This window comes from Hemitrygon akajei, chromosome 18 (genome assembly GCF_048418815.1).
Source record: "Hemitrygon akajei chromosome 18, sHemAka1.3, whole genome shotgun sequence".
NCBI classification, from domain to species: Eukaryota; Metazoa; Chordata; class Chondrichthyes; order Myliobatiformes; family Dasyatidae; genus Hemitrygon; species Hemitrygon akajei.
Genome location: NC_133141.1, coordinates 3,669,539 through 3,684,997, shown reverse-complemented (window position 1 = coordinate 3,684,997; position 15,459 = coordinate 3,669,539). Strand labels below are relative to the sequence as shown.

General features: G+C 41.7%; 1 protein-coding gene across 1 annotated transcript in view; it reads left to right on the top strand.

Annotated features, from left to right (window-relative positions):
• LOC140741032 (sodium channel protein type 4 subunit alpha-like) overlaps positions 1-15,459 on the top strand; it is a 217,281-nt gene that overhangs the window by 160,906 nt on the left and 40,916 nt on the right. The window contains exons 14-18 of the mRNA XM_073070669.1: positions 1,045-1,218; positions 3,349-3,705; positions 9,023-9,442; positions 12,300-12,302; positions 12,339-12,351. Of these exons, the coding sequence (XP_072926770.1) occupies positions 1,045-1,218; positions 3,349-3,705; positions 9,023-9,442; positions 12,300-12,302; positions 12,339-12,351 (967 nt within the window). The remainder of the gene's footprint in view (positions 1-1,044; positions 1,219-3,348; positions 3,706-9,022; positions 9,443-12,299; positions 12,303-12,338; positions 12,352-15,459) is intronic.

Here is a 15,459-nt window from a genome sequence, read left to right as displayed (position 1 = left end):
TGCACCCTCCCCTCCTCCCACTGGTATCTGCCCATCATGCTCACTCTTCCTCCGTCCACCTATCTACTGGTCCCTGTCTCACCCCGTTCCTCTACTCTTTATACCGGCAGTCTTTCATCACCACTCTTAGCCCTGATGTAGGGTCTTGACCTGAAACGTTGATAATTCCTCTCCCCCACTGCTCAGACCACTGTTCCTCTAGCAGTTTGGATTTTGCAAAGGCAGTCTCCAGTGCAGGAGATTTAATACTGACCTTTCTGTTAGATACAACATTCATAGAGTCTGACAGCACAGAAACAAGCCTTTGGAGTCCACATCATCATTAAGCACCCATCTCCATTAACCTGACACTAATCATCTAGATACCATGGCCAAGTAAAGCGCATCAGCACCTCTACATCCTCAGGAGGCTAAAGAAATTTGGCATGTTACTATTGACCCTCATCAATTATAGCTGCACCATAGAAAGCATGCCATGCATCACGGCTTGATATGGCAACTGCTCTGCTCAAGACTGCAAAGAAGCTGCAGAGAGTTGTAGACACAGAAGCCAGCATTCCCACCCCCAACCAGACTCTGCCTACACTTCTCACTGTCTTGGTAGAGCAGCCAATATAATCAAAGATCCACTCTGGACACTCTTTCTTCTCCTCCTGTGCATCAAGCAGAAGATACAAAATCCTGAAAGCACATGTCACCAGACGTATACACACACAGGTTAGGGTTTGTAAGTTGTAGACATATTATGTGGCATCGGAAGTGTGGCTCTCAGAGAAAACCAAGGGAGAACATGTGGACTTCACGCGGACAGTCCAGAGGCCAGTATTGAACCTAGGAGGCTGTAACTGGGGCAGTAGCTCTATTGATTATAACAGTCCACTTATTAAATTCAATAGTGATGTAAAACTCAGTAGAAGGGGAAACCATTGCTTAACACCAAGCAATGTTCATTAAATCAGTAAATAAATAAAATTTTATTTTCCATAGTACTTTTTAATCTTTGTGTGGGAAAAAGAAGCTTAAGTCATGGTCTTTTTTTGGCAGGTATTCACAGGGATTTTCACTGCTGAAATGGTGCTCAAGCTAATTGCTCTGGATCCTTATTATTACTTTCAAGTGGGTTGGAACATATTTGATAGCATCATTGTGACTCTCAGCTTGGTGGAGCTAGGACTGGCGAATGTACAAGGATTGTCGGTGCTGCGTTCATTCAGATTGGTTTGTATCATAAGTTTAACCTGTACATTGTGTAACTAGCTGTAAGAGTAGTGATGTGACTGTGGCAGACTTCCATTTATATTGCATCCTTCACAGCTTCAGGATACCTCAGAGAATTTTACAAGCAATTACAGTGGATACCAGTTAATTGTGATACATCAAGACCAGTACATTTGGTCCAATCAAGCAGTTGTTCCTATTAGCTGAAGTTTCATGGAAATAGTTGAAAAGGTAGAAAAAAAGGTAGTTAAAAAAGTAGAAAAAATTATTAAGTATTGTTTAACTGAGTAACAAATTATGTATTTAAATGAAATACAGAATAAAATAGAACACTATCAATACTACTAGAGTACTATTAAACTGTGTACTAGTTCCTAATAGTTCTCAAAGTCATCAGTGTATGCTACTGCGTTCTTTTGATTGACTGCAAATGAACAAGATCAGAGCAGACACCTAGTGTAGATAAGGTACTGTATTGAGACAATGCTATCAACAACTGCATCCTCCAAATCTTAATTTTAATTTTAACATTCAAGATGATTCTCAGTACCTTCAAATTCTTCCTAACTTGTTGAAGTTGTGAAATCATTTCATTTTCACTCCTGGCTATTTGTGGTATCTCCAACCTGGAATGCTTGAAACCACAGTGAGCAAAACAGTTCTGAATTGTCTTACTGCTTATTTCTCGCCAACTATCAGTGACAAAGATCACTGCACTACACGCAACTGACACTATTTTAAAATTATTCACTCTAAGCACGGTGTAATGCCTAATGGCCACACAAGTGCACACATCAGACAATAGTTAGAAACTGTTTGGCAACAGTCTCCCGTCCCAATTAACTGGCATAGTGTCCCAAATAAACAAACGGAATCCCAGCAATTTCTCAATTAGTTTTTGTTCTTTAAGAGTCATCTCAAATAAGTGGCTACCCCAATTAACCAATCGCCCAATTAACACAAATTCCACTGTATTTATGAAACCTAATCATCATTATAATGATAGAAACAGAGCAACTAATTTGCACACAACAAATTTCCATGTAATATGATGAGGATCAGAAGATCTTTGAGTGATAAGCAAAGGGTTAAATAGCCTGTTCCTCTCTGAAAGAGTCTCAAAGAGCTTCATTAACATTCACCTAAGAGTTGAAAAACAGGCCTCAATTTAATCTTTTAATCCAAAAGCTTGTATCTGTGACAGTGTAATGCCCCCTCAGTGTTACACTGAAATGCTAGCATAGATTTTGAAGTCAGTTCTTTGGACTGGGGATTGAATCCATTCCATGTGAATGAGCCACAAGTTTGCACTGTACAATGAATCCCATGCAATTCCTGATGAATGATAGAAACCTGCATTGGCGCCATGTCTAGTTGCAGTCTGGATCTGTTAACCTCTCTGTGGATGAGCAGAAGAAAGAAAATACTGTACGTGTGTAATCTGGTAGCAAGTGTTATACAGAGACAGCATGTTATCAAAAATCAGGCTGATACATTCATAAATATAATTTAAATTTATCTTTCTAATAAGCAACAACATGTATCAGAAAACAACTGTGCTCACTGACACAAGGGATTTCACAGATGCTGGATATCTTGAGCAACACACACAGAATACTGGAAGATCTCAGCAAGTCGAGCAGCATCTATGGAGGGGAATAAACCGTTGATAAGACCTGATAAAATGCCTCAGCCCAAAGTGTCGACTGTTTATTTCCCTCCATAGGTGCTACCAGACTTGAGTTCCTCCAGCCCTTTTTGTTCAACTGTGCTCCATTCCTGTGTTTGGTTTTACAATTAGGTCTCCCAGTGGAACACTTGGAATCATTCTTATCGGGTCAATAATAAGGGTCGATAACGTGCTCTGAATGGTATCCATTTTCATCATTTTCCAGCATTATTATGGCCTGCAGCAGAGCGCTAGGAGAACAGCAGCTGGTTAGAACGCAATTATCTACATGCTGTGTGCTGCATACCTTCAAAGTCAGACAGTCAATAGACGAGTATTGGCGCCAAATTGAATGTTAAATATACTTATAGCTGCTTTTATTAATCTGCTATTGCTGAAGTAAGAATGCAAAACTGAACTTTATTTGCCACCACACCCTGATCACCCTTCCTCCTTTCCAGCTGAGGGTTTTCAAACTTGCCAAATCTTGGCCAACTCTGAACATGCTGATAAAGATCATCGGTAATTCAGTGGGAGCACTGGGGAATCTGACACTAGTCCTGGCCATCATTGTTTTCATTTTCGCTGTGGTTGGAATGCAACTCTTTGGCAAGATGTACAGGCAATGTGTTTGCAAGATCTCAGAAGACTGCACACTTCCACGCTGGCACATGAATGACTTCTTTCATTCGTTTCTCATTGTGTTCCGCATCCTTTGTGGAGAATGGATTGAGACAATGTGGGATTGCATGGAAGTAGCAGGACAGCCCATGTGCCTCATTGTTTTCATGATGGTCATGGTGATTGGTAACCTGGTGGTAAGTTTTTCTTTTTCCTAATCTTTCTTGAGATTCGCTCAATTGGAATATTTGAAACAAAGGCATGGTTTCCAATGACATAGTTTTGACATTTTGTACAAAATAGCAGCAACAAACAAATAGCTTTTAATAATGTAAAGCAAACCAAGGTCTATACCATAAAAGTGGAGAACATTAGGGTAGGAATTCCAGGTTTTAGGTCCTAGGCAACTTGAAGCACTGTTAACAGTGATGATGGAATAAAATAAAATGAAAAATAAGACCATCAGTACTTAACTCTATCAATGCCCACAAGAGTAGATGAAGGGCAAGGGCAGATTGGTCAGGGTAAAGCCACGTAGCTCATTCCTTCATCATATGATACAGTTGATTCAATCAATATATTGATGCAAAGATTTTATTTCCGTCTTCTGTTACCACCTTTCACAGCCTTAGTCTGGCAAATTTTCTTTAGAAGTCTACCAGTTTGGCCAGGGTTGATAATTACAAGCTTCTCTTGGTAATGTTTCATTGTAGTTCCTTCCCCTAGGTACATTCTGCACCTTTGCATCCTCCAGTGCAAAGTGGTGTTCAGTGTGAACGACTAATTCATCAATTGAGGGGTAGTTGCTTATCAACAGGAAAGATGGCTACGCATAAATGAGAACTCATGGTATCTTATGTTAATGTTCCAACTAGTCAGGGCTGTTTAACCTGACTGAATGACATTGTGCTTCCCCTTCTGTTGGGTCCTGCTCTAAGCTTTCTGTTAAACACAGCTGAGACAATAATTGATCCATATAATTCTGTGAATGTGAGGATACTATTTGACTAGTCCATTGAACAGCTCTCCTACTTTGTTACAAGTCTCCTGACAAGAATGAGGAGGTCTTGGTAGGTTGAAATGTGCTGTCTATGTGTTGTTTTATGCATAGGTCACAGATGAGTGGTCCATCCCATACACAAAAAAAACCATCCAATTCATTTGGAGAAATCATTAGCACCTGTGCTGGGTCAATATGTGAAAGCTTGGATTTGGCAACCAGGAACAAAAGGGATGCCAGTGTTGATGACATTGAATGAGTAGCATTAGCTGTGTGATGAAATGATTTGCATGAGCTGCTTGTGACCCTTTATTTTTCTCTCTTTCCTGTGACACACAATGTAGACAGTATTTGCTCTCTATCTAATATACCCTGTCCTTGCATTGGGAGTGTGTCAAGTTTTACTCTACCTAATTCATCCTATTCCTGCCCTGCGAATGTGTCATTGGACAGAATAGACGAGCTTTATTTTATGTCTACCTGTTCTGTCCTTAGCCTGGGAATGTGGGAATGTGCAATATGACAGTGTACAGAAGCTTCATTCTATATCTGAACCATCCTGCCATTGCCCTTTGTTTCCTCTTTTTATTCTTTTCCAAAGGTTTGTTCAGTCATTACCCTCATTCCAAGAAAAAGGGAAATCAAAATGAATGGTGAGCATAATTTGGGAACTTCGGAATAGGCTTAATGCACAAAATTCAATTTCAGCTTTCATTCACTGATATAATTGTGTCCTTGTGCAGGATTCCCTAAAGGTTAATTTGCAGGTTGAGTCTGTGGTGAGGAAGGCAAATGCAATGTTAGCATTCATTTCAAGAGGTCTGGAACATAAAAGCAAGGATGTGATATTGAGACTTTATCAAGCACTGGTGAGGCCTCACTTGGAGTATTGTGAGCAGGTTTGGACCCCTTATCTTAGAAAGGATGTGCTGACACTAGAGGGGGTTAAAAAGGAGTTTCATGAAAATGATTCCAGGAGTGAACATATGAAGAGCATTTGATGGCTCTGGGCCTATATTCACTGGAATTCAGAAGAATGAGGGGTGACCTCATAGAAATTTATTGAATGGTGGAAGAGTCTAAAACCAGAGGACACAGACTTAGAATAGAGGGGCATGCTTTTAGTACAGACATGAGGAGGTGGAATTTCTTTAGCTAGAGAATAGTGAGTCTGTGGAATTCATTTCCACAGGCAGCTGTGGAGGCCAAGTCTTTATGTATATTTAAGGCAGAGGTTGACAGATTCTTGATTGGTCAGGACATGAAGGGATACGGGGAGAAGGCAGGAGATTGAGGCTGAGAGGAAAAATGCATCAGTCAGAATGAACTGGCAGAGAAGACTCGATGGGCTAAATGACCTAATTCTACTCCTATATCTTATGGTCTTATGATCTAATTAAAACTTATTGGTCTAGAAATTCAATCACATTGTAACACACATGAAAATTTGAAGAAAATCAGCAGGTCAGGCAGCATCTATGGAAATAAATAAACAATCGACTTTTCAGGCCAAGACCTTTCTTCAGGGCTGCATGGCCTGACTAAATGCTTCTTGCAAGCCAGATGTGATTACTGTAACCTACCTGACACCATATCCTAGTTATTTTTTTTCTGTTCCTTGTGCAACACCTTTTGGGAAGTCAGAGAAGAAATTAGATTACGTTGTCCCAGAACAAGCTGTCTTTAGTAATTTTCATGAAAACCATTGTTCTTTGTGCAAGGGTGTACTCAAATAACCCTTCAGATTCACCCACAATTCCAAGCAACATGCCCAAACTGAAGTGATGAATATCTTCAAGCTTACTTCAGCTTTGTGGGATGGGAAATTAAATTGACAGGCAACTGGAATCTCAGATTTCCTCCTATGGATTAAACAAAGATACTCTGCAAAGCGATCAGCAAATATGTGTCTGAAAGTACCATAGGCAGAGGAACATTTAGTGGGGACAGAAGAGTGGACCAGAGAGTTACAAAGGAAAGGACACCTTTGAAATATGGAAAGATGAGGGGAGGAGAAGATGTGTCTTATGGACGAATCTCGTTGAACCGGATGAAAATTGCAAAGAATGGCAACTGAATGCAGTCTGGTGAGATGTTTATAGGGTTTATTGAATTAATTGTGACATGTAGCTCTACTGAATCTGTGCAGACCTCACTTGTGTAGTCTCTGCCAGGGCAGCCTGTGCGTCAGGTATACAAAGTTGGAAAATTACCTGATAGGCACAAAATGTTGGAAACAATCCAATTCAGAGCACAAGCAAGCTTGGAGAAATAAAAATGTGTTGCCTAAAAATAAAAAGAGATTAATTGTAAATGTATATTTTTATAAATGAACTAATAGCTGGAAATAAAATTAGCTGAGGAGATTGGTCTAGTCAGAAGCTGCAGGAAACTCAAACCATCTTTAGGCTAATAAAAGTGGTAATTATTCTTCCGCTATGAGACTGTGGTTCAGTGCCAAGTTGTTGCTTTCTAGAGTCTTGTATTCTCATTGCAAAACTTTAAAAACTTAACAAACTTGAAGGAAGAATCCTTTGTTTGTTTTTTCTTCCTAGTTTCTCTAATGCTGGACATATTCAGGGAAATCAGTGAAGGAGATTGGCATCATGATTCACTTCTAATAAAGGCAGCGGTACAGTCCCATATTTGCCATGATTTAGGAATTTGTCCTTCATGTGCAGCTTACTGCCTGTAGAATTAGAACAGCTTACACGTCCCAATTTAGTTCTGATGATGCATTTCACACTAAACAGATGAATACTGTACAAGACACAATTGATACTATACTATATGTAATGTTACAGTATGATTCTTGATGGAAAGGTGTCTTTAATACAAGAGTCCAACACTATGGCTAAACATAAATATTTACAGATATGATGCAAGTGATTTATTTAAGGTTTGTTCCTGACTCACATAACATGACCCAGGGTGCTGTGTGCTGTGGAGTAGCTGTTAATACCTTTTTTTTTAAAGCTGCAATGAATTGGAAAAAAGAAACTTGCATGCAAAATCAACAGGAAGGAAATTACGACTGTTGCATTGAAACATGGGTCCTGTAGGTGAAAAAGTTAGCTTAGGTTTTATGCAAAATTGGTTAGGTGATGCAAGACAGCTATTACCAGGGCTGAAGGAAGTGCACAAGCTATCGTCTCTGGTTCCAAATGGATTCCATAAGAGTCAGCAGGAACTTAATCATGCCACTGGAATGCCATCTGCTCGGTAGGGTTCAAGAGAAGGTACTCACTGATTAAAAGTCTTTTTATCCCTTACTGGTATGTTGAATCTTCAGAATCAGCATACCAGCTATGGACAAGTTGAATTATCTGTTACAGGTTTCGCTACATTCCATTCACTTTCATGCCAATATAGAGGATAATTTGCTTGTCCATTGTGCTACATGCATATTATTAGCAGTAATAATTCAATAAAAATAATCTGAAAATTAATCATGCTACACACAGAAGAGCTTTATACTGTACATAGATAACAGAAACATAACCCACTGACCAGGATAATAGGGTGGCACAGTAGCATAGTGATTAGCATAATGTTTTACTGTACAGGCGACCTGGGCTCAGTTCCTGCCACTGCCTGTGAGGAATCTGTACGTTCTCCCTGTGACCGCGTGGGTTTCCTCCGGATGCTCCGGTTTCCTCTCACAGTGCAAAGATGTACCAGTTAGTAGGTTAATTGGTCATTGTAAATTGTCCATGATTAGGCCAGGGTTAAATTAGTGGATTGCTGGGTGGCATGGCTCAAAGGGCCAGAAGGGCATTTTCCGCACTGTATCTCAATAAATAAAAATACCATACAAATAAATGTATTAGCTTTTATTGGCTTTATTTTAGAAACAGTAGGCTCAATCAATTCTCAGGTTCCAGATCCACCTGGTTGGAAGTGCAGACTGCCTCGAATGCCTCAGTCCTCCTTGTCATTCCTCTAACACTTTATACATTCTCTGCCACATGCTATGTGGAGCACGTGTAACAGTATTAGCCCAGGCAGCCCATCCACAAGTACTTGGAGGAACACACTCAACAGCCACTCATATTCTTTTTATGAGGTTCAAATATAATGATCATGATCCAAAGTTGCTCACTCCTAATCATGCAAAAATACGTATAGCTTGCCTCTATATGGCTTCCACCTTTAGAATTGCCGGGACAGTTGACTATGTAACAGTATCAATGGCTCTTTGAGTCAAACAATTAGTTTTTAGGTTGGGCCATTGGCTTGATTCCCTTGTTACAGAAATAAATAGATTTCCCTCTGGAAACATAAAGTTATTAATTATTGTCTACTCCATTGTACATTACAGTCAGAGGAAATTGGGGAAGTTGCTTGGTTTATAAAGATAATTAGAAAAATAATGCTGTAAAAATTATCCATTCATAATGTTTCGATTCTCTATTATATTCAGTGCAATTAGCAACCAATCTGCTCCCCCTCATGTGGACTTCTTATTTTAATGATAAGAATGTGATCATGAGTGATTAAATGTTCACCTACAGGTGCTTAACCTCTTCCTGGCCCTGTTGCTAAGCTCCTTCAGTGCAGATAACCTGTCAGCATCTGATGACGACTCTGAAATGAACAACCTACAGATTGCGATCAACAGGATCACCAGAGCCATAGATTTTGTCAAAAGCTTTGTTCTTGGCATCTTTCGAAGAAAAAAAAGTGTCCAGGAAGATAAACAACTGGACGAATTTTCTTCCAAAACTGGGGCTCTTGATTTTAACTACACAGACCAAGAGAATAGAAAGAAAGAGAGTTCTAAGCTTGATGGAGTTACCCTGAAGAAAGGGGACCAGCAGGATGGTGTCTTGGCCAATGCACACTTAACTGTTAAAGTTCCGATTGCTGAGGGCGAATCTGATGCTGAAGATGATGAACAAAGTAGCGATGAAGACACAGAGGATGTTAACACGGTAAGAAACCTGGTTAGAGTTATGTGTATCTTGTGCGCACTCATAAACACTTTGATTTAATGTTGATCAAAAATCACCATTTTTGTTAAAACTCTGCAAAATGTAAGTGCACATTGTTTCATCTCTTATACAGACAATTTTAACTGGGAAATGGGGTGCACATGGAATGGATGAGGATGCAGTTGGGAAAGGGATCCCTCAATAAACGTAGCTCTTCGACCAATTTAAAATCCAAGTTTCATTTTTTTTGGACAACCACCCATCCAACGTCAGATGGCCTATTGTTGCTGGAACATCAAATAACCTGGAACATTGGCTTCTTTGACACCATACTCATTTACCCTAATTTGCACGATAAGCTCATCCACCTTATTAGAAATGTTACAAACATACAGATAACAGGTGTAAGCTTTATTTTCTTTAATAATTGTTACTAATATGAGAAGTCAAAGCCAACATAAAAGCCAAAAAAAGGACATATAATAGAGCAAAAACTAGTGGGAAGTTAGAGGATTGAGAAGCTTTTAAAAATCAGCAGAAAGCCACTAAAATAAGTCATTAAGAAGGTAAAGGTGGGATATGAAAGTAAACTAGTCAATAATATTAAAAAGGATACCAAAGATTTCTTCAGATGGTCCTGAAAGAAGTAGCTGAAGAGTTCGTGGAGGCATTAGTAATGATCTTTCAAGAATCGCTAGATCCTGGAATGGTTCTGGAAGACTGGAAAATTGCAAATGTTACTCCACTCTTCAAGAAGGGAGAGCGGCAGCAGAAAGGAAACTATAAGTCAGTTCGTCTGACCTCAGTGGTTGGGAAGAGGTTAGATTCAATTATTAAGGATGAGGTCTCAGGGTATTTGGAGGCACATAAAAATAGACTATAGTCAGCATGGATTGCTCAAGGGAAAAACTTGCCTGACAAATCTGTTGGAATTCTTTGAAGAAATAACAAGCAGGATAGACAAAGGAGAATCGGTGGATGTTGTGTGCTTGGATTTTCAGAAGGCCTTTGACAAGGTGCCACACATGAGGCTGCTTAACAAGATAAGAGCCCATAGTATGACAGGAAAGATTCTAGCATGGATAAGGCAGTGGCTGATTGGCAAGAGACAAAGAGTGGGAATAAAAGGAGCCTTTTCTGGTTGGCTGCCAGTGAATAGTGATGTTTCACAGGGGTCAGTGTTGGGACCGCTTCTTTTTACATTATATATCGATGATTTGGACGATGGAATTGATGGCTTTGTTGCAAGTTTGCAGAAGCTATGAAGATACGTGGAGGGGCAGATAGTTTTGAGGAAGTGGAGTGGCTACAGAAGGACTTTGACAGATTAGGAAAATGGGTAAAGAAATGGTAGATGGAATATAGTGTCAGGAAGAAGAAGGACATAATAATACCTTAAGAAGTAGGAGCAGAATTAGGCTATTTAGCCCATCAAGTATGCTCCACCATTCAATCATGAATGATCCTTTTTTCCCCCTCCTCAAGCCCACTTCCCGGCCTTCGCCCCATAACATTTGAAGCAGTGTCCACTCAAGAACCTATCAATCTCTGCCTTAAATACACGCAGTGACCTGGCCTCCACAGCTGCCCGTGGTAACAAATTCACCATCCTCTGGCTAAAGAAAGTTCTCCACATCTCTGTTTTAAATGTATGCCCTTCTATCCTGATGCTGTGCAATGACTCCCCCACCATGGGAAACATCCTTTCAACATCTACTCTGTCTAGGCCTTTCAACATTCAAAACAACTTTGGGCTCCTTATCTACGAAAAGATGTGTTGGCATTGGAGAGAGTTCAGAGGAGGTTCACAAGGGTGATTCTGGGAATTAAAGCATTCAGGAACAGCTTCTTCCCCTCTGCCATCTGATTCCTAAATGGACATTGAACCCTTAGACAGTACCTCACTTTTTTAATATACAGTATTTCTGTTTTTTGCATGTTTTTTAATCTATTCAATATACATATACTGTAATTGATTTACATATTTATTTTTTTAATTGATTTTTTTTCTCTTTTATATTATGTATTGCATTGAACTGCTGCTGCTAAGTTAACGAATTTCACGTCACATGCCGGTGATAATAAACCTGATTCTGATTCTGATTATACGAAGAACATTTGATGGCTCTGGGTCTGTACTTGCTGGAATTCAGAAAGATGGGGAAGGTGGGGTGCAATCTCATTGAAACGTTTTGAATCTAGGACAAGAGGGCAGAGCCCTCATAGAGGATGACAACTGACAACTGGATCCTCCCCTTCCCATTCCAAGTTCTTCTCCAGCCCAGTAGAGTTTCTTTTCCCTGGTTTTGTGTTCTCTGTGCTGCAGAGAACAGTGTCTTCTGTTCTCTACAATCATCTATGAGTATTATATTTCTCTTTTCTTCCTCCACTTGAATGATCCCCTAAGCCATGGTACTTTGCAATCCCCAGTCTCATCCAAAAGGCTGCAAGAACCTCACATGTGATACAAAAGGGGTAAGTACAGAGGCTTCTCAAGAGCTGTGCTCTGACGCAGTCCTCACCTCCTCCTGCCCCTGACCACTAATCAGACCTGTGATCATTAATCTAAGTGATCCGATTTATCGTGAAGCAGAGTGTGCTGGTAACTCTCTTCCTGCTTGATATATTGCACTGCCTGAAGCTCAGACTCCAGCTCACCAACCCTGAGCTAAAGATAATCAAACAGCCAACATTTGCTACAGATATGGTTCACAATGGAAGCGATCAGTCCCTGCACGTTGCTGTTACAACACATTGCCAAACTATCACTGATCTATTTAAATAATTAATATGGATTTCATTATTTTAAATATGCTTTCTTTCGCTGTACTAATGTCCCCTGACTGAAATCTCTTAGCCAGTCAGAAGTAAGTGGGAGGTAATACCCACCAATCAGTTACAACCACTTTGTCCTACAAAGTTACAGTCTAGCTCGGAAAGCCAGGATGTGACTCGGTCTGGATCTTTTACTGTTTTCCCATCTTCTCATTCTCCACTCATCAGCCTGTGTCTCCCTGTTCTCCTGCCTTCCCACCCTCCATTCACTGGGTCCATGTCTCTCCACCCTCACACCCATCCACTCTCCACTGACTGGTTTGTGTCTTCCCAATCTCCCAACTTCTTGCTCTTGTCTCACAGTTCTGAGTCTCTGTGCTCTCCCATACCCCTGGGCTCCACTTCAGCTACCCTATTCTTCAAAGTAAACACTCAGACTTTTAGAAACTCAATTAAGAGCTTCAAGAAAGCACGAAGAAATAGAAGCTAAATAGAACTAACTCCTATTCCATTTAATTGAGAATGAGTAAACAGCAATAGGTATGATCCCATTATATGATTTCCACTGTAACTCCACTTCTACAGAACAGGCAAAGGCTAAAGTTAATTGAACAAGTCTTTACCAGTGTTGTAGACTTTAGGGATAGTGTAGAGCCCCGCCCCCACCTCGGTTACTCAGACCACATCTCTGTTATGCTAATCCCAGCATACAGACCGCTCGTCAGGCGCTCCAGACCAGTTCTGAAGCAGGTGAAAACCTGGCCAGCAGGAGCCATCTCTGCTCTTCAAGACTGCTTTGAGCACACTGACTGGCATATGTTCAGGGAGGCTGCAACCGATGGCGACTCTACCAACTTAGAGGAGTACACAGCATCAGTGACCAGCTACATCAGCAAGTGCATTGATGATGTTACTCTGTCCAAGACCATCACTATACGTGCCAACCAGAAGCCATGGATGACCGTGGAGGTGCGTGCGCTGCTGAGGACCCATGACTCCGCCTTCAGAGCAGGCGACAAGGCAGCCCTAACAACAGCGAGGGTCAAATTGTCCCGAGCCATCAGAGGGGCAAAGCGTGCACACGCCCAGCGAATCCCCATTCACTCCCAGGACAGTGGTGACATGCGGTGCATGTGGAAGGACATCCAGGACATCACCAATTACAGGACAACATCACCTGACTCCCTCCCAGATGCGCTGAATAACTTCTATGCCCGTTTTGAGGCGGAAAATGATGTGGCGGTGGGGAAGTCCGCCCCTCCTCCAAATGACCAGGTGCTGTGCCTCACAGTGGCCGATGTGAGAAGAACCCTGTGCAGGGTCAACCCACAGAAGGCTGCTGGACCAGACAATATTCCTGTTAGAGTGCTCAGAGGATGTGCAGACCAGCTAGCAGATGTTCTCACTGACATCTTCAACATCTCCCTGAGCAGCACCACCGTTCCAACGTGCTTCAAGGCCGCCACAATCGTCCCCATGCCGAAGAAGTCTTCAGTGTCCTGCCCCAATGACTACCGTCCCGTTGCACTCACATTCATCATCATGAAGTGTTTCGAGAAGCTCGTCACGAGGCACATCAAGCCCCTGCTGCTCCCCTCACTGGACCCCCTGCAGTTCACATACCGTCCCAACCGCTCAACAGATGACACCATTGCCATCACCCTCCACCTGACCCTAACCCACCTGGACAAAAAAGACACACGTTTGAATGCTGTTCATAGACTTCAGTTCAGCATTCAACACAATCATCCCTCAGAAACTGATTGGAAAGCTGAGCCTATTGGGCCTGAACACCTCCCTCTGCAACTGGATACTAGACTTCCTGACTGGGAGACCTCAGTCAGTCCGCATCGGAAGCAGCATCTCCAACACCATCACACTGAGCACGGGGGCCCCCCAGGGCTGTGTTCTCAGTCCACTGCTGTTCACTCTGCTGACCCACGACTGTGCTGCAACACACAGCTCGAACCACATCATCAAGTTCGCCGATGACACGACCGTGGTGGGTCTCATCAGCAAGATCAATGAGTCAGCTTACAGAGAGGAGGTGCAGCAGCTAACGGACTGGTGCAGAGCCAACAACCTGTCTCTGAATGTGAACAAAACCAAAGAGATGGTTGTTGACTTCAGGAGGGCACGGAGTGACCACTCTCCACTGAACATCGACAGCTTCTCGATAGAGATCGTTAAGAGCACCAAATTTCTTGGTGTTCACCTAGTGCAGAATCTCACCTGGTCCCTCAACACCAGCACCATAGCAAAGAAAGCCCAGCAGCATCTCTACTTTCTGCAAAGGCTGAGGAACGTCCATCTCCCACCCCCCCCCCCCCCCCCCGCCCATCCTCATCACATTCTACAGAGGTTGTATTGAGAGCATCCTGAGCAGCTGCATCACTGCCTGGTTCGGAAATTGCACCATCTCGGATCACAAGAACCTGCAGCGGATAGTGAGGTCAGCTGAGAAGATCATCGGGGTCTCTCTTCCCGTCTTTACAGACATTTACACCACACGCTGCATTCGCAAAGCAAACAGCATTATGAAGGACCCCACGCACCCCTCATACAATCTCTTCTCCCTCCTGCCATCTGGGAAAAGGCATCGAAGCATTCGGGCTCTCACGACCAGACTATGTAACAGTGTTCCCCCAAGCCATCTAACTCCTCAATGGTCCTGAAAAACGTTGTCTCGTTTTTACTGTATACTGTACCAGCAGTTATGGTCCAAATGACAATAATAAGTGACTTGACTTGATCAGTTGAGATCCTGGTTCAGATATCTAACCTGTGTTCTCAACTAGTGCAAATGAAGATATAACCACACCTTCATTCACTCCTAAAAATGCTATTAGGTTCAAAATGAGTCACCTAAGTGAAGTTTGGGTATGGTAATGGGACTGAAAAAGAACATTTTTTCTCTCACAGGATCAGGATTTCTCGAAAAAGAAAGAAGAGGGTCTGAAACCTGTAAGTTTTTCTTTAATAAGTGTTTGATATGTTATCAGATGAATTATTTTCTTTTTTGGATTTTTCTTCCCTCTGCAGAACAGTAAAAAACTTGAATTTATGTGATGTGTTTGACCTTGCACTTTTCTCACACAACCATCTGCACATGTGTGCGGACGGACACACACATGCATTCACACAGTTGTTATATAGATGGCCAACTTTGCCACAAAGCAACATGCTGATGTAGCTTCAGGATGAAACATTACCAGCAGATCATTTGTCTCAACAATAATACA